General features: G+C 43.7%; 1 protein-coding gene across 1 annotated transcript in view; it reads left to right on the top strand.

Moving 5' to 3' along the window:
• The window catches only part of LOC147888219 (Cation efflux family protein), a 38,620-nt gene extending 27,497 nt beyond the window's left edge, over positions 1-11,123 (top strand). Inside the window, exons 9-13 of the mRNA XM_087393326.1 lie at positions 7,843-7,944; positions 8,055-8,127; positions 10,061-10,128; positions 10,395-10,455; positions 10,569-11,123. Of these exons, the coding sequence (XP_087249452.1) occupies positions 7,843-7,944; positions 8,055-8,127; positions 10,061-10,128; positions 10,395-10,455; positions 10,569-10,696 (432 nt within the window). The 3' untranslated portion in view covers positions 10,697-11,123. The remainder of the gene's footprint in view (positions 1-7,842; positions 7,945-8,054; positions 8,128-10,060; positions 10,129-10,394; positions 10,456-10,568) is intronic.
• The last annotated feature ends 9,163 nt before the right edge of the window (positions 11,124-20,286 follow it).

Here is a 20,286-nt window from a genome sequence, read left to right as displayed (position 1 = left end):
ATTTGAATCGTTGTAAGCATGTAATCGCAAGTTACCCCCTTGGCAAACAGCAAACCAAGGGACCAAGTACCTTGCAGGTATCCAAACCCACGCTTCATAGCTGTCATTGTGAAGTCTTGGGCTGCGCATAAATCTGCTCATCTGGGATATTGCATATTGAATGTCTGGCCGCGTATTACACAAGTAAATTAGGCATCCCACTACGTGGCTGCAAATGGTGGCATGAAATGGTTCACTGCATTATCCGTGGACAGCTTCAGCCCTGGCTCTAGAGGAGTCAAAATGGGCTTGCAATTCTGAAATCTGAATTGTTCAAGCAGTTATCCATTGTACTTGGATTGCAACAAACCAATACACTGTCATCTTGCACAAATTGAATGCCCAGATAATAATGTAGCAGCCCCAAATCAGGCATTCAAATGTCTTCTGCAATTCAGCCTTCAAATTTGCAATTTTTGCAGCTTTAGTACCCGTGAGCAGCATGTCATCGACATATATAAAACAATAGTGAGCACATCACCCCCTTCTTTCTTGACATAGAGGGTGCTCTCATTTGGACTATTCTGCATTACCTGGCTTGTAAAACAGGCATCTATCTTTGCATACCAAGCTCTAGGATCCTGCTTCAAGCCATCCAAGGCCTTCTTCAACCTACAAACCTTGTCTTCCTTGCCAGGTACCATAAAACCGATGGGCTGAGACACATAAAATTCCTCCAGGAGGTCCCCATTGAAAAATGCAATTCTTTTTTTTCATGAATAAAAACGCAATTCTAATGTCTGACTGCTGGATATTCCATCCACGAAATGCAACCATATAAACCACACAGCTAATAGTAATCGAACGAGAAGTGGGAGAAAAGGTCTTATTATAATCTATGCCTTTCCTTTGCGCATAGCCCTGTGGAACAAGATGGACTTTGTACCTATCTCTTACCAATTGCTTTCTTGCCTACAGGCAAGTCTACCAAGTGACACATCACAAAGTCTGGTTGTCTTGAATGGAGTCTATCTCTGCTTGCATAGCATGCATCTAATGCACAATATCGCGTGTATCATCAAAACAATTAGGTTCATCCATTTCAAGTAAATCATTGGCCCAAGCTGAGGCACAACAGTGGGCATCCTCAGCATCTCTAGTGTCACTATGTGTGCATCTAGAAGACATGTAGAGAGTGTTAGGAATATTTTATATTTCTTAAGGCAGTGACCAATGTTATGTAATAAGCGGCTAGAGGCATTTTTTCCTTTATTAAGGTTTTCCCCCCCTAACCTCAGTTCCAGGTTGAAATTGTGGATGAGTTGGTCCCCATACCTGTTTTGACCTCAGTTAGGGTCCATCCTAGGGTTTTGTCCCCTAGCTTTGTACTTCATTGTTGTTGCTGCAATCTCATTCTAGCTTCCTCCAGCTCCATTTTCTCGCCGTTCTCTCACTTCCATTATCAACATTTGGTATCAAATCAAGCTCCCTCACTCCCACACCACTCTCCATGCCTCCGACACCACTCCCCGTGCATTTGGGAGATGAAGATTTGAATACTCCTTAGAAAAGAGTTAAATTTCAACCATGAGAGAGAACAAATATGATGGATCAAGGCAGGCTGATATAATCCTTAATTGGATTCGCCATTTTGAGCTGTACTTTGACCATCAAGACAAGACGGATCAAGAGAAGCTTGCTCTTGCCAAGGCAACTCAGGAAGAACCTGGACATGCTGTCCGACATGTGGTTTCAGCAAGGATACATGGAAAACATTATGGATCTTGGAGGTACTGGGTAGTTCCAACTGATATGCTACCTGCCCAACTTTGCGGATGATTTTGTAGGGGCCATAATACCTGTGGGCAAGCTTTGTGTTGGTATTACCTTTCAGCGAGGAATATCGATTCTTATGGAGACGTAAATGCACATAATCCCCTTCTTCAAAAGATAAGTACCTCCTTTGTTCATCCGCATACTTCTTCTGCTTGGCTTGGGCATCCTGCATATTCCTCTTAGCCAACTGCAGAAGGGCATCCATACTCTCCAAATCATTCCTTGCTTGCTGATTTTTCACAGCCAAGTCTGCAACCCTGGAAGGCATTCTCACTTTGCATCCATACATAGCCTCGAATGGACTCATGCCAATAGAGAGGTGTTTGGTGCTGTTGTAGCAAAATTCAGCCAATGCTAACCATTTGTCCCAAGACTTCTGCGTGTCATGACAGTAATGCCTTAGATACTCCTCCAACCACTTGTTCACCCTCTCTGATTGTCCATCCGTCTGTGGATGATAAGCAGTACTAGGCGCAAGGGAAGTACCAACTGCAGTGAATAACTCCTGCCAAAAGTGACCCATAAATTTAGCATCCCTGTCACTGACAATCTGCTGAGGAAAACCATGGTGCTTGAACACATACTCAATGAATTGCCAGGCAACCTGTGAAGTGGAGTACCGAGTCCTAGTCGGTATGAAATGGGCCTGCTTAGTCATCCTGTCAACCACCACAAATATGCTATCTGTAACACCCTTCTATCTCATCTCCTACGTTAGTACAGTCACGGGCGATGGCACTCCAATTTTCCACCCAGCCTAACTCTCATAGATAGCTGTCGTCAGATCACGTACATTTTTTCGTTATTTTTCTTCATGCTTATCCATGAGACCCTCAATTCCCTAGATAGTTCTCCTTGCCAAATGTCAGCATTTTGGCCTCTCCACTTGGTGCACCATTTTACCCCTCTCTTGGGGCACATTAAAACCCACTTGCCCCTTGGCATTATTGCACATTTAGGTGCACCTAGGCCTTAGCACTCAGAACTATCTAGTCAATGCCATTCCGCCCTCACCTAGGACCTTGGCAGTTACTTCTCTTGACCCTTTTAATTACGCACATTAACTATTATCATAATCTATGTTCTTTCTGAGCATAACCCTTTGCTACAATATGGTCTTTCCACCTATCAATAGATCCATCTAATCCACGTTTCAGCTATATACCCAATTTGTACCTATTGCTTTCTTGCTCATAAGCAAGTCCACCAAGTCCAATCGTGGTTTTTCTCAATGGAGTCAATTTCTATCCAATGCACATTATCACATGCATCATCAAAAAAATCAGGTTCATCTATTTCCAACAAATTAGTAGCTCAAGCTGAAACAAAACAGTTGGCATCCTCAGTGTCTCTATTGTCATGACATGTGCGGCTAGGAAGTGGTGCAGAGAGCTTGCTCACCTGGAGAGTATGAGGAGCCAGTGAGGGATTGTTCTAGCATTGCTAAACGTTATTGTGTGACATCATCCTCAAATTCTTGTTGAGTGACAAGACCAGCCATGGGCTGAACGGAGGCATCAATAACTTGTGAACCCCACTGCAAATTTTGATTTTCAACATGCATATCAGCTCCAATATCTAAGCAGCCCTTCAAATGCATCCGATGAACCCTGATTTTTGTCAAATACAGCAAGGGGCAAATAGGAAAGATAACATCTCTACTAGTGAAACCTTTCTTGGTAGTAGAATTGTGAGTCTGTAACCCTTGCTACAAATAGGTATTTCTCAGCTTTGTCATCAAGCTTTTCCTTTAATTCCTAGGGTACGTGTGCATATGCTACGCATCCAAATGTATGGAAGTAATTGACATTGGGTTGTCGTCCGTACCAAGCCTGATACGGTGTCATAACCCTAAGTGTTTTGGTGGGGCATATTCAAATATAATTTCAGCACATTATTGCTTCCATAAAGAGCTTGTGAGGCAATCCTTTGGCTGTAATCATGCACCTCGCCATAGTCGATTTCCATCAGTGACATGTTCTTCAACTCAGTCACTCCATCATGTTGAGGAGTATAGTGGCTGTGCGTTGATGTATGATATCTTTCACCCAAGAAGTTTGCTAATTCCTTGGACATGTACTCCTCCTCCCCACTCTATCTAAATGTAGGGTTTGTGTCTTGCAACCAAATTGATTCTTCACTTAACAAAGTAGAAGTGACCCTCAAGAGATTGTGTTCTCATAGGACTGCAAACATCACATTTGACTAGTTGCAATTTCTTTGCAGCCTTGACTGCACGATCATAGGGGAATGAGAACCTGTGCATCTTTCCAAGACTACACCCCTCACATATATGCTAAGGAGGAGGTTAAGGCATCTACATATGAAATTTCTGCAAAAGCAGAAGACTACCAAAGTTTACATGCCAAAACCTGGCATGAGAAACATGCATCAAGCTGAAATAGTTCACGACAGAGTGTGCCTTCTAACACCAATGTATAATCATTCTCTTTGTCACGAACAATAGACTTATCATCCTCAAAGAAGACACGAAATCCTCTTCTAGTGAAAGAGGAAACTGAAAGCAAATCCCAAGACATACAAACCATCATGGATGCGGAGATCAATGCCATCAACTGCTGTAAGCAAAATCTCATCAGTGCGTTTAACGGGGTAAGAAGAGTTGTTGGTGTGATAAATATCAATCTCTCAGATGGTGGCCAATTTTATTAATGGGCTAGGGGTCCTTTTCCCCTTTATATCAAATTAGAGGTTGAGTTAGTCACCACACATGTTTGACCCCAGTTAGGGTCCATCCTTGGGGAATTTTCTCTATGACTACCCTTTTGTTTGCGCTCACGCTCCCATTGTTCTAACATTTTATATTAGAGCAGGCTGCCTTGGCTCCCTAGCACCTCCCCCATACTTGTGGACCATTTCTACTGCAAAAACCTCGATTTTGGTCCTAAAGAAAGTGAATCTTGAGGCCATTTTTACTGTCAGCTCCATTTTTCCCCCCTAAGAGAGCTCGTGGAGCTGTCCTCTTGATAGTGACTGCTTCTAGAGCAAAGACAACCTCCCTAAGCCACTTTCACTGCTGGTCGACTGGTAAAGACAACCTCCCTAAGCCACTTTCACTGCTGGTCGACTGATTTTTTCACCTGTTTGGAATTTGATCACCAGCTTCTGCCTAGGAGGCACCTTCTAAGCAACTTGCTGTCCCGCCCTGTTGCAGCCTTCCTGGAGCAGTTTTCTCAAAAGGCGACTGCATTTTTGATGATCTTGAGCTACTACATCAGTTCATTTCGGGACTCCTATCCTTTTTGGGTGTTTGCAATAATAAAGGAGATTTCAACATGGTTGAAAGCAGGTCAGTTTGGTGGAGGGGTTTGGAAGGTGTTATCAGGGCCATCGAGATTGTTGCTATGCAGCTGCTGAACTCATTGATGTTTTGGAAGATACCTACTTTACTTGGAGCAACAACCAGATAGGTGATAACCATAGAAGGGCCAGGCTCGACACGATATATTGCCAAGTTGATAAGTGAGTATTCCCTTTTGTGTAGGTGTAGCTCAATATTATCTCTTCCTCTTTTTGTCCATAATCCGGTCTTGATATCGTTGAATAGAGGCCTTGGCAAAAGTTGTAAATCCTAGTCTAAGGCCAATCCCCTTCTTTCTTTCAAATCCCTTATGTTTAGGATAAGGTTAAGGGCATATTGAATTATGCTTTTGGAGGCACAACCTCAACGATTGATAAATGGGTTAGAACGGGAGAGGACAAAAATTATTTGAAAGCTATTAGAAGAAAGAGAGTTGTTGTTGCCAGAATTCAAAGGAGATAGAATATAGAAGTAGAATATAGAAGAACAATTGCTTCCTCTTTCCTAGATTCTTCAAAACAAGACTGATTTCAACTGAAGGTGATGAGAGAGCAATTAAAAGAAGAAAGATCATATCAACTCATGAGGGAATGGTGGCCAGGCAAAGTTGATAGAGCTAATGATGAAATATTTAGGAGTATTTAGAATGCATATCTTAGCTTAAAGAGAATGGTAAGGTGATGATTGATAACAAATAAATATTACATATTGTGACTTCCCACTTTGAACCATTATTTGGAGAACCAGAAATTTTATCAATAGAGAAGTTGGTATCAAGGGCTACATGCAATCTGGCAAGACCAAGAGTTGTATCCAACTTTGCAGTCAGGGTATTGGGATAGATCTCAACTTGGAGGAACTATAAGAGGTGGTTGGATGCTTGGTCAAATGCACGACCCCAAGCGAGGATGGTCTCCCCACTGAGGAGTTTGTTTGCTTTTGGGGTTGGATTGGTCCCCAACTGCTCAGCCTGAGAAATGATCATTGGATAATGGTCTCCTTGATCAAAAGATAAACATAGGTATGATAAAGCTCGTTCCTAAAGGGGGATCCAAAGAAGAGTTGAGGAACTTGAGACCACTGACAGTACTTAACACATATTACAAGATCTTTGCCAAAACATTGGCACTTTGCTTAAGAGATATAAAGCAACTATGGATCAAGGAATATCAAAAGGGATTTATAAGAGGAAGATACATCCTAGAAGCTATACTTACACTATGGGAAGGTTTGGAAATGGTAGATGAACAAGGACATGATATATTTTTTTGAAGGCAGATTTTAACAAGGTTGATCTGGTCTTTGGTGATTTGGACAGTCTCTCCCTTGAGAGATTGTAATATCAAGGATGCTCTAGGGCTTAACAAAAGGGGTGTGATAATCAGGCAGGATTTGTGGAATATACACGAGTGGAAATCAAACTAAGCGTTTTGGTATTCAACTGATCCTTGATAGGATGAGTTTGTGGGATAGGGATACATTCACATGGATGGGAGGCAGACTGCACACCTACCTGAAGGAATTCAGATGGACATCTCAGAGACACCCCTTCCTAGTTCCGGTTCTAGAGGAAGGGTCATCAGACCTTCATCAACACCTCAAAAAAAATGGAACAGACAAGACCCAGCCAAGGTGTGGGGCCTTTGTTTTGAGAGCATATGGGACAAGGGGGATACCTGAGAAACAGTCCTGCTTACTTTGGTTGATAGTGCACAGGGATGTTTGGGCTAAAAGCAGAGCTCGAGTGATAGGCCAAGGGGATGGAGTGTGCTGTAGATGCTTTAGTAGTCAGGAACACATCCCTCATCTGTGACTCTATAAAGCTGATACATAGGAAGCATTTCACCTCCAAGCCAAGATTCCACACCAAAAGGCTGCCCACCTTCCTTGCAGGGCCATCTCTTTTCCGCTTTGAGAAAGGCTTGGAATGTACTACGAAAGCACTCAATTGGCATACCGCAAAGGTGGTGAGGTAGCATTTGTGTTGCTCTCCCATGTGGGCCGTTTATAAATACCCATGTAGATCTCTATCTCTATTAATGGATCGCCAATCCCTGGCCTTATGCGTGTCTGACATTCCAGCCCCATTTATTATGATACTGAATGAACAGTCTTTGTAAAAAACTATGCTTGAACTTTTCATTCCACATATGGTCAGGTGAAAGGTGATCAAATTGTTGTTGATCTTTGATGCTAATGCCATGAAGTCCTAGGACATCAGAATGGTGTGATACTTTGGCAGAGTCGTCTAGTGCAATTTGAAGATCACGTCGATGATGGTCTATGGGCACCCTTTCCTGCTGCTGCTAGCTATGGGGCAAGAGGGATTGATTGCTGTGTTTGAATAGATTCAAAGGCCTTCAAAGTCAAGTGTCTTGACTATTTTGGTCTTGTAACTCCTTGAAACTTGGGATGCTGTGTTTAGGAGATTGAGTGTTCAGGTGAAGAGCGTGATATTTTACAGAATGAACTATTTGGCTTGAAGTACTCATCCCATTTTTTTTCTTTATGGAAAGCAGAAATGAGTGTTCTCCTATGTTGGTGACCAAAATAAAGTCAAGTATCTAGGATGGTTTACAATGACACATTCTTGATGTGCAATAGGGCCAAAAGAATCCTCACTCACTTAAAGATTGAAATCTTTACAGGCTTCTAACATAATCTGCTCCATTCTTAGCTTGAACTTCAACTTTATGGGGCTGCAGGTTGCCATATTCCTTATTCAACGAAATCGTCATGCGTTGTTAGGTAGAGCGATGGACAACCACGACATGAAACGCGTGCTTGATTTTCTCTCCTCTGATCCGGTAACACTCTTTTCTGCTTGAGGTATCAAATTTATAAATGCTATGTGAATGGTTTTCATTTTTAATTACTAAATATTTGGAACCATTATGTGGTTCTTGTACTGATTCAGGTAGTTGATGCTGTTTATGATTGCAAAAGTGAGGTCATTGGCCCACGCTCGTACAGATTTAAAGCAGAGATAGGTATACAAAATTTGATCAATACTTCCTATCAATCAGCTTCATCATCTTGGAACTCATTATATATTCCGTGGTTGGCATTCATTGTTGTTCTGGAAAAGCGTGGGGGTATGATCTCAGACTACCCTTATCAGCTGGAAATATTTTAGTCTGCAAAAGTCATGCATATATTATAAAAAAATGTGTGTTTCCTTAAAAGGATTCTATGGTGTCTTCGGCCGAGGCTTTTCCAGCTATTTCACATGAGCTTTACTTTGTTGTCACTAGACTGCTGGCCCTTCTCCTGAATTAGCAGTCCTCAGGGCTTCTCTGATAGAAGTGAGTTGTATAGGCTGGTCTTCCTCTTGTTTTTCATAAAAGTTTTTGTTTACCTCTTTTTTCTTCTCTTTCATTTTCTCTTTTATTTTCTTTGTAGATTTTTGATCTTTAGAACAACAAAAATTCTAAATTTGTATGATTGGACTTATTCTAGTCTTACAAAGGTATATGTATAGGCTGGTCTTCCTCTTGGGCAATTGTAGCTGGAAGCCATGGTCTCCCAGAGCCAAACCCGTGTGAGGAGCTTTGCTGCCTTAGAGGCTCGTCATGAACATGGCAATAGTGATGGTAATAAGAAAACTACATTAGGAACCAGTGAGGACAGAAAAGTCTATCGTCTTCCTCTTTGCTCCTTTTGAAAGATGCTGAGAGGCTTTTGGCTTAGGAACAAGATATCATATTTGCCATCAGCTTGTTGCAGTCAGCAAGCTGCAAAATATCATAACCAGAAAAAATGGTCGAAACATAGTGTTCAGAAAGATTATGGTAACAGGGTAAGCATGGCATTGTAAAAGCGATGCTTCCTCCCTTTGCACATGAGTAATATTTGATATTGTTGCATTCTTGACCCTATAAGTAGCGAAGGTAAGTCGTATTTTCATGTGGCAATTGCTAGTTTTCAATTCAATTGTGAGTTTTCTTGGATGAGAAGTATTGCCTGCTTGCATTGAGTGATGCTGCAGCACTATGTGATAGGCCAGCCGAAAAAGAAAACTCCCAAAACTTTGGGATTGCAGCTGCAGGTACCAGATTCTAAGAAATGGGAAAATTAAGTTGTGCTCCAATCATTCCGTTTTTTAATTTGAAACTCTTTAGGCGAGGCAGACCTTTGCTTGCGTCTGGAGGGGAGCATTGGTTGTAAATTTGCAGCATCTTACCTATATGTTTGGGAGCCCGAAAGTTGAGGCTTTTCCCCATGGGGTATGGTGTGCGTAACCACATCATTGTAATTACCTACAAGTGGCATTGTACTAAAGTGAAGTTGCAATCCTGAAGAAGCACTGTTTGAGATATTCATGCTGTCTACTTCTGAGGACTTAGGTCATGTACATCCACCTGAGTTTTCAAAGGTTTGTAGATCTCTCGTGCCCATGCCTAAGTGTCTATGTTTCTGTCCTGTGGCAAAGCAGGCCATCTGTTCCTCTGGAACATTGAAGATTCTGATTTTAAGCACTTTACTCGTGCAGACACTTCACAGGAAACCAAGCATCTCGTTAAGAGAAAATTTTATGCTAGTTCAGAGTGAAGCCTACTAGAAAACTATAATTGATGGATGTGGGTTGTGCTGCATCTCTAGAAGGTGAAAATTGATGTATCATCTATGCGCCTCTTCTAGGTCCTGAAAAATAAATTTCATGCTCTGAGAACTACTTGCCTCATTCTTGCAGTGGTAGGCAGCTTTAGAAGACGATATTCTTTATGGTATGCCTCTAGCAATTTATAAATCTAGAGGCGGCTTCTTCCATGCATGCTCTTTTTATTGAGATGTTCCGGATAAGAATATAAATGGAATCTTCAGGAAACGTTGAGCCTTGAATCAGCAAGTTTACCTTAAGAGTTGGTTTTCAATTTCCACATTGCAGAGATTGAGCTCTCATTCACGTTTGCTGTCCTACAGATTTTAATGGAGTGGCAATTGTGCGAAATTACCTTCAAAGAATAGGTCGGGAGGCTTGGACAAATGAGGTAAGCAGTATGTAGGTGAGGACAGATCCTCTGTTGTTGTAGTTAAGTGGTATGTAAATGAGGACAGATCCTCTGTCGTTGGTAGTTAAGTGGTATGTAAATGAGGACAAATCATCTGTCGTTGTATAATTCTTACACACAAGCAATTAGGGCCAAATGCTTTTGTGTGGTATTGCATGCATGGTAAATCTAGGGAGTTTTGCAAAATTTCCAATTCAAATAATATAAACTTCCGGGGTTGTTGCAATTGGTTGATGTTGAGGCAGTTTAAAGAAGCTGTAAAAGATCCTCATGGACATGCTTTGGATCGGGTGATGTCCAATTATGGTAATATTTTGGACACAGAAGACTGTTTTGGGTTTCTTTTTTGCTCACATTATTTGACAATTATGTGAGTCAGACAAAATAGCAGAATTGTCAGAATCAATGCTGTTTTGCAGGGGAGGAGGTGGTTTTAGCTCTTGGAAGTGAAGTTGACAGGCTGGAAAGGGAAATCCAAAGATTGGTTCCAGGCATTCGACATGTTGATATTGAAACTCACAATCCTAACGGCCCCTCTCCTTTCTAACTTGTATTGTATATGGACGGAACCCACCAAGGGAAGCTTCAATGATACTGTCATCCCTCCTATACATCTTGTAACATGGCATACATTGCAGGGATTCCCAGCTTGCCACATTTATACATGGCCAAACTTGTGCCAGAAATCTGAAATTATCAGACAAAGATGCCTCAGCTTAAAGATGGTATTCTTTGTGAATGCTTGATTTAGGGGACTAAGCAAAGTGATAAAGTGTCACTTGGTATTCCTGCGGTACTCCAATATTTGTAAGAAAGGGCAACATGATGGCAAATCTTGGTTCCATTTGGAATGTGGGAATTTCAAATCAACCATTGGTTGCTTTGCATGCAAGGCATACAATATTTGCTGGAGAAGTGTACAATTGATATAAAGCTATTTGAAGCTAGTATATTTTATATTCCTTACACTGGACGTAGATGTCTTTGCTTGCAATATTTTTCTTGGTGTATTTGAAAAGGCTCTGATTTGTATGGAAATTCAGTTCTTTGTATGTGCAATAATCCGTTGATCCATGTCCACATTATCATCCTTCGTAAAGCTAACTAAAGTGGAATCTCTTATGATGTCTGACTGATCAGCAAGGTACAAGACTGGAATACTTGTCATTATCAAGTTGTATGCATGGTTTTCTGGGTGCCTCGTATTTGATGACCTGCCAAAATAATAGTTCATGTAGCAGTGTAAACATGAGAGTTTGTGTAGCTGAGCTCAACTTGAAAGTTGCTACTATGTTTTGGGTGGTCTCGTATTAGATGACCTGCCATGACTGCCAGTAATAGTGCATTTAGCAGTGTAAACTTGAGAATGTGTGTGGCTTTGAACTGTGTTTTGGGTGATTCATTGGTTTAGGGATGACTACTTGAGCTGTGAGCACGATCGGGGCTGGACTCTCTTGTAGCTGGGCTCTTTTTGAGTTTTAGGGTTTCAACTACACTGGGGAGGAAATCTACCTTGATCTGGGAAAATCAACTCGTTTTAAAAACAGAGGTCAGATTGGTAAATCATTTTTGGCTTGAGATGTGCATATCAGAAAGTCTTTGCTTCAAGATTTTGCAGGACTGGGATGCATACTAGAAGCTGAAGTACAAGTTTTTGGTTGGTAAATCACAGTAAGCTGAAATGTGCATATAAAGCTTCAAGATTTTGCAGATCTGCAATGCATACTAGTATTGAAAGGATTTGTACAGTTTTCTGTGATAATTTTTGGGAGTCTTGTTTGAATTGATCATACTTTGACAGATCTCTGGATCTTGGAGAAGGTGGTTGGGTTCCTACAGGTTTCTTGTCCATCCTCATTTCTCTCAAGTAGGGGTATGCCATTTCAATGTCTTAAAGCATACATATTCGAATTGATTTGAACGAGTTTTTTGCAAATTACCACGTTACAGACGTGCTGCTCCCTGGTTGCTCCCGCTGCCGTCCTCCCTCCTCCCTCCCCCGCCATTTCCTGCATCCATCCCTGCCTCTTCTCCGCCTCCTCCCCCGCCTCCATCCCGCCTCCGCCTCCTTCCCCGCCTCCGCTTCCATCTCCATCTCGTCTCCCCCTCCGCCTCCTTCCCCGCGTCCCCCTCCCCCTCCGCTTCCATCCCACCCTCTCTCCGCCTCCATTGCCGACTCCCCTTCTGCCTCCTTCACCTCCACTTCCTCCCCCACCTCCTTCCCTCTCTCTCCGCCTCCTCCCCCGCCTCCGGCTCTTTTTCCACCTTCCTCTCCCCTATTCCCTCCTCTCTCCTTACGCTTTCTTTTCAATTGATCTCATTTCAGCCCTTCAGTCCTTTCTCGGCTCCTCCATCGACCCTTGGGTCTTGGGTGTGTTCAGGTTTGGTTCACAGGGTCTTTTTCGAGGTGCCTCTTTCTTCAAGGGCTCTCCTAAGCCTTTCTTGCAGGTGAGGCAGCTTCCTTGCCCACCTTTCAGGTGGCTTTTCTGTTTCTTTTCCCCTTCTTCGTAGCAGTGCTTGTTCGGATGAAGAAATTCTTGGTGGTGACTCTTGGTCTAGCCAGAGGGGCTCTGTGGCAGCACCCTCGAATCCCACAATCGTTAGGTTTATCATTTCTCTAGCCGACAAGCAATAGGTGCAGCATGCAATCTAGTCACTTTAGGACAAGGCGATTGTGGGTAGAATTGTGGGCCTCACTTTCACAAAAGACAAGTGAGAGTGGATTTAGGCGAGCTTGACACTAGAAGTCGACCACATCCAGGAGGTCACCGTCTACGGAAGAGGCGTCTTCCTCATCCAGCTGAGCTCTCTTGCTACTACCTTGGCACTTGTGGAGCAGAGCCCCATCTGTTATGCTCTAGCCGAGATAGCATGACCTCGGATAGATCGGTGGGCATTTTCTCTTAGATGGCCAACTTTTGTAATAATTAATGTGCGTAATTAAATGGTCAAGAGAAGTAACTGCCAAGGTCCAAGGTGAGGGCGTAATGGCATTGACTAGATAGTTCTAATAGGGCTAGGGCCTAGGTGCATCTAATGTGTAAATTGCCAAGGGGCAATTGTTTTAAAAGGGAACTCCAAGAGAGGGGTGAAAAAAGGATGCATCTAAGTAAGGGCCTAAAATGTGACATGTGGCCAAGAACTATCTAGGGAGATTGGGGTCTCAAGGATAAGGATGAGAAAAGAATAACGAAAATAGATACGTAATGAGACGAATCCTTCCTTGAGAGTTTGGCTGGGTGGATAAACGAGTTGCCAACGCCCGTGATTACTTGGGTTTTAGGATCGAACCAAGAGAAGGGTGTTACATTTGGTATCAGAGCACAAGGTAAAGGAAGAGGTTTGTGAACTTTGACGGAAGCTAGGGACGAATACGTGGTTGTAATGACGAACTTCAGGGGTGAATTGCTGAGCGTGACGTCCGACGGAGACACAGACAGGGAGACACAGACAACGATGAAGATGGCGAGGTGACTGGTCGTGATGAAGGATTGCAGGCACACGACCTGTGATTGAGTGGCGTGCACGATCTATGACGATTTAGGTGAGGCGCTGCTTAATGTGAGGCGTTGCGCGGTGGTTTGGAAGAAGGAGCGATTTCATAATCAACGAAGGAATAATCTGCGCCAGGAGGGACTTGAAGAGGGAATTGTCGCTCGAATTGCAGAAGACCTTGTCTTCTACGCAGATGGCTTTCCATCCTTACCTCTGGACCTCGCACTTCTGGTGACCAAGCGAAGGCTCAGTCGGAGTTCTCGACCTTTCCTCCACGAGCTCTTTATCCTTTGACAGTGTTTGACTTTTGTTGGAGGAGATCGTAACCGCCAGAGTCAGGAGCGCACGAATTCGGACTGCGTGGAGATTCCAGGGAGCAGTCCTTCTTTTTTGTTAAAAAAATTAAAATATGAGTTTTCAGTCGAAGTTGTCTGTACAGCAGAGGCTGTCGTCTATTCAATTCTGTGTATAAGAAAAGGGGGAAATCCATTCCAAAAAAAAAAAAAACCTCCCTTTCAACAAATGGAAGCAGAAGGACAGACTTCAAGAATAAATCCTAGCGAGTCTAGAGTACAGTCAACACAACCAATGTCACATCACGCAGCACCTACATTGATTGGTAGGATCTCAATATTAGAGGATGCTTTACAGCAGATTATGAACCAGCAGCTTCAGGTGAATGCTGGTCAAAATGAGATTAGGGAGATGGTGCAAGCCTTGTCGGCTAGACCGTCTAGGATTGACAAGGGCAAAGCTCCAGCAGAGCCAGAGCCCAGTGTACATTCCTTAGAGCGCGCTAGGGTCAAAGTGCCCAATATTGCTAATTATAGACCGGAGAAGTAGGCTGGTCGGATGACCGAGCGCAGCTCTGATGTGATCGAGGTTTGGTTGCACAAGTGGGAAGAAGCCTTCGCCATTTGTGAGATTAGATCCGATCTAAAGAAAATCCGCGAGGCCACACACCTGTTTATTGAGGCAGCGGATAGATGGTGGATAAAGCAACAGAAGGATCAAGTTGCTCCAACCACCTGGGAAGGGTTCAAAGCTGAATTCAAGAAACACTTTCTCCCACCTGATGAAGAATCCCGAGCTTGGGATGCTTATAGAAGTCTTCGTCAGAGGAGCTTGTCAGTGGCAGAGTACACTGACAAATTCAGGGAATGTGTTATGAAAATAACAGACCCTCTCCCTATGTCGGTTCAGTTAAAAGACTATATCTATGGACTGAACGACAAGATAAAAATGGAAGTTCGGGCTAAATATGTGACTACATTAGATGAATCTATAGCAGTAGCCCTGAACTATGAGGATGCCAGAGGTAGGTCTGGTGGATTTGTGCAGGCAGGGACTCAGTATGAGCACCCGAGGAAAGGGGGATTTCAGAGGAAATGGGTTTCAAAGACAAGTGTCTTGCAGCCAAGTGGCCAAACCAAGCAGGTGAAGCCGGTTGAGGGACCAACAAAAACAAGTACCACCGTTGGGGTGAAAAGGAAAATAACTCCAATGGCAGCCCGGGCTTGGTCAAAGTCCTCATTGACCCCTGAACAAAAAGAGAAAGCTAGGAAAGAAGGATTGTGCTTCGGCTGCCTTCAGCGACATCAGTGGAAGGATTGTCCACTGAATAAAGATCGTCGCACGGCTAATATGATAATATCTGAATGCGACGTAGAAATGCAGGAGAGTCCCAGTGCGGAACATTTGCAGATGCAACTGGCGGGACCTTCTCAGAGGTTAGTACCTTGTTTGTTATGTGTATCTGTTGCTAAGTTAGTGACGAGTGCACCTGATAACATTCTATCTAAGCCCGCAGCCACGGGGTATACAGCCTTCAACGATACGGAGTTAATTAAAATGAAAGGGCAAGTGGCCAATCATGAGGTCATTGTGTTGTTTGACTCAGCGTCAACTCACAATGTGATTAACTCCAAGCTCGTGAAGAGGCTGAAATTAAAGACAAGTCCATCTGACTATGCGTACACAGTCAGGATGGCAGACGGAAGTTCAACTGAAGTATGGGACCAAAGGGTTACCCAGTTGGAGCTTCGGATTCAGGACTATACTGAGAAGCTTGATTTTGAAATGACCAAGCTTGCTCATGCGGATATAGCCCTGGGAATGGCGTGGCATTCTAGTAAGAATCCAGCCATTGATTGGAAAAAGCACGTATATCAATTCAAGATGAATGATGTGCTTTATGTCTTGCGAGGTGAAAAAGATATACCTCAGGGACCGTTGGTTTCCGTGATGGAAATCAGAAAGGCTCAAGTAGAGTTTTTGTACCTTTGCACCGCATCGGTAGAGCCGGTGGATGAGTCTTCGGCTAGCACTGATGTTACGCAAAGTGGTGAGATGGCCAAGCTGGCTAATCTTATAACAGAGGAGTTCTCTGAATGCTTTAGGGATGAACTACCTTATGGGTTACCTCCAGAGCGGAATGTTCAGCATAAGATTGAACTGATCCCGGGGGCAGAACCTGTAAATAGACCTCCCTATAGGATGAGTTTTGCTGAAGAAGCAGAGGTGCGTAGGCAACTGGAAGAATACCTCAAGTTGGGGCAGATTCAACCAAGTTTCTCACCTTTTGCTTCACCAGTGATATTAAAGAGGAAAAAGGATGATACGTTTCGCCTCTGTATAGATTACAGAGCATTGAATAATATCACTGTTAAGCACAGGTATCCGATGGCTCGGATTGATGATTTGCTAGATGCATTACATGGAGCCGTGATTTTCAGCAAGATAGACCTTAAGTGCGGCTATCATCAGATCCGGATTAGAGCCGAGGATGTGCATAAAACCGCTTTTAGAAGCAGGTTTGGTCATTATGAGTTTTTGGTAATGCCCTTCGGACTTACCAATGCTCCAGCGACCTTCGTCATGCTTATGAACGATTTACTACGTCCGTATATCGGAAAGTTCGTAGTACATTTTATTGACGATATCTTGATATTCAGTAAAAGTGTTACTAAGCATTGTGAACACTTAAGAATAGTGTTCAGTACTTTGAGGAGAGCCAGTCTTTACGTGAATAAAAAGAAAACTATACTGTGTATGGTTAGGCTTGAGTATTTAGGGTTCATAATTACTCCACAGGGGGTAGAAATGGATCCGAAGAAAGTGGCTGCGATACTAACTTGGCCAATCCCTCAGAGTCTGACCGCGTTGCGATCATTTTTGGGATTTGTCCAGTTTTATAGAAGGCATATCAAAGGATATTCCGAAATAGTATCGCCATTGACTGATCTGACCTCAGATAAAGTACCTTTTATTTGGGGACAGAATCAACAGGAAAGTTTTAACACCATAAAACAAGCTGTGGTCTCAGGACCGGTGTTAAAAATAGTTGATCCCCAGAAACCGTTGTTCCTAGAAACCGATGCGAGTGGCATTGCGGTAGGAGCAGTCCTCCTTCAAGAGGGAAGGCCAGTAGCCTTCGAAAGCAAGAAGCTTTCTCCCTCTCAAAGGAATTGGCCAACTCATGAATTGGAGTTGTATGCTGTTATCCATGCTTTGAAAACATGGAGGCATTACCTGTATGGTTCAGAGTTTTATGTGGATGTAGATCATGATACTCTGAAACATTTTTGTAAACAGCCTGACTTGAGGGGCCGCCAAGCTAGGTGGGCAGAGCTCATGCAGGAGTTTAATTTAACGATTCGGTACCGAAGAGGAAAAGACAATAAGGTGGCTGATGCGTTGTCTCGCATTATGCACAACCTGAGTTTCACGGTATTAGAGAGTGCTCTAATGACCGAGATCAGAGAAACTCAGAAGGTGGACGAGTTTGTTCAGAGCTTATGGCCTAAGGCTCATGTGTTAAAACCCGGGGAAAGTGAAAAGGATGACCTGGCATCCAGAAAAGGCCAAACTTATGCAAGATATACCATAAGGGATGGTATGCTAGTTAGAAATGGCAAGGTTGTAGTACCTGGTCAGAATGATCTCAGGCAGAGAGTCATTCGACAATGCCATGATAGCCCGTGTGCGGGACATCCAAGTGTCGAGAAGACATATGATCTCGTGAAGCGAGATTTCTTTTGGCCAAAGATGAAAAAGCATATTCATGAATATGTGACACGGTGTTTCTCGTGTCAGGTAAGTAAGGCCGAGCGGGTGAAGCCACCCGGACTTTTACAGCCCTTGGAAATACCACTAAGTAAGTGGGAGAGCATTTCCATGGATTTTATTGTAGGACTACCTGCAACACAAGGAGGGTATAATTCTATCCTTGTGGTGGTTGATCGTCTAACCAAGATGGCTCACTTCATTCCGACTAGAGAGTCTATTAGTGCCCCGCAAGTAGCGGATTTATTTATTAGACATATATTTCGTCTGCATGGATTGCCTAGATCCATAGTGTCAGACAGAGATGTCAGGTTTACCGGTCACTTTTAGACAGCGGTATTCGAGACACTGAGGACTGAGTTAGGAATGAGTAGTGGGGATCATCCTGAGACGGATGGTCAGACGGAGAGAGTCAACCAGACTTTAGAGGATATGCTGAGAGCATATGTGTCATTGAGGCAACATACATGGGACAAGTGGTTACCATTGTTGGAGTTTGCCTACAATGATAGAAAACATTCATCTACTGGGTTCAGTCCGTTTGAACTGAACTATGGTTATAGGCCAGCCAATCCGACTATAGTTGGAGTACCTCAGAAAGTGCCTAGTGCCGCGAACTTTGTAGTTCAGATGCGGGAGATGCTAGCACTTGCGAGAGCTAACATCCGCCAGGCTATGGATAGAGCCAAGGTGTATGCAGATGAAAATCGGTCTATAAGAGTATTTGAAGAAGGAGAAAAAGTTTTTCTCAGAATTCCTTCGCACTCGAAGTCGTTGACTTCAGGAGAGTGTGCTAAGTTATCACCTCGATACTGTGGGCCGTGGTTAATTCTAAAGAGAATAGGCAGTGTAGCCTATAAATTAGAATTGCCACAGGGGTGTAAGGTGCACCCGGTTTTTCATGTTTCACGCTTAAAGAAATTTTTGCATACAGGTGACTCACTAATCGAAGGTGTGGTTTTGTTTCAGGAGATAGAGGATATTGCAAGGCGCAAACCAACAAGAATCCTGGATCGAGGAACAATGCAAATACGAAATCGGAAGATACCCACGGTGTTGGTTGCATGGCATGGTCAGCCTCTATCGGAAGCTACTTGGGAATCCGTGTACCAGTTGCGGAGAGCATTCCCAGATTTCATCATCGAGGACGCTGATGCTTGAAGAGGGAAGGAATGTTATGCTCTAGCCGAGATAGCATGACCTCGGATAGATCGGTGGGCATTTTCTCTTAGATGGCCAACTTTTGTAATAATTAATGTGCGTAATTAAATGGTCAAGAGAAGTAACTGCCAAGGTCCAAGGTGAGGGCGTAATGGCATTGACTTGATAGTTCTAATAGGGCTAGGGCCTAGGTGCATCTAATGTGTAAATTGCCAAGGGGCAATTGTTTTAAAAGGGAACTCCAAGAGAGGGGTGAAAAAAGGATGCATCTAAGTAAGGGCCTAAAATGTGACATGTGGCCAAGAACTATCTAGGGAGATTGGGGTCTCAAGGATAAGGATGAGAAAAGAATAACGAAAATAGATACGTAATGAGACGAATCCTTCCTTGAGAGTTTGGCTGGGTGGATAAACGAGTTGCCAACGCCGTGATTACTTGGGTTTTAGGAACGAACCAAGAGAAGGGTGTTACACCATCCTCCTTGGTCCACATTTGGTATACCTTTTTCCTTGGTACCATGGCTTTATAGTGGAGGATATGGACACGACACACCATGTTCCCGGTGACACTCCGTTTTCCAGGGCTCCCAAAGGAATACAGAGCCATCCCGCCCTCCTTTTGTAGAGCGTTTGGCACTCGGTAGCATCAGTGGTAGCAGGTCCTCAAGATCAGATTGGGGGTTGAGAGCCTAGAGTCCCTCCCAGAGTTGATCCTTTTTGAGACCCTTGAGGGGGGTTAACTTTGATAGAGAGTGGATATCTCTGGTTTGCTAGGCCAGTGTCTTCGTAGGCAAATGTGACATTTAGTTCGAAACTATCCTCGTGGTCAGGGACAGGGTCTCTCCCCTCCACCTCCGTAAGACAAGCAGAGTCAATAGGCCAGGGCCTGGTACCCTCTCAGACACGAGCAACAAGAGTCTTAGCGTGGCACCTTTAGAGGGAGAGTGGGCCCAGGTGGGCAAAAATACAATGAAACGAAGAAAATTGGCTCTCAACCGCTGTTGGCAACGTGCTAGATGCAAGGAGAGAGAGAGAGTAAGTCGAGAGGTACTCGTTGAGGAGCAGTTTGCAGGAGCCCTTGGTTGGGGAGCCCTCTCTCTGCCTCGGATCCCCTACGATAGGCAAGGGCACGACCATGTTCCACTACTGCTTCCTCGTCTCAAGGTCTTGTCCCCTTCCCCCTTTCTCAGTCCTTCCATTCGGGGTGAGATACAGGGGGAAGGGGCTCGTCAGCTCCTGGGTGTACTCTTTCGAGGGAATTTTGGAGATTGGGGCCCTGGAATTACCTAGAGATCCCAGACTCTTACCCTCTACCACTGCATGATCCTGCGGCCTCAGAAAGGGGGTTCGATCAACGTAGTGGGTTCCCAGACGCATCCAGACGATCCAAGAGTCAACATCTGGAAGACACTCTGTC

Source organism: Dipteris shenzhenensis, chromosome 22, assembly GCF_047967505.1.
Source record: "Dipteris shenzhenensis isolate YYH24624 ecotype China chromosome 22, Dip_SZ_1.0, whole genome shotgun sequence".
Lineage (NCBI taxonomy): Eukaryota > Viridiplantae > Streptophyta > Polypodiopsida > Gleicheniales > Dipteridaceae > Dipteris > Dipteris shenzhenensis.
The sequence above is the reverse complement of the archived record's forward strand: the minus strand, read 5'-3'. Positions and strand labels throughout refer to the sequence as shown.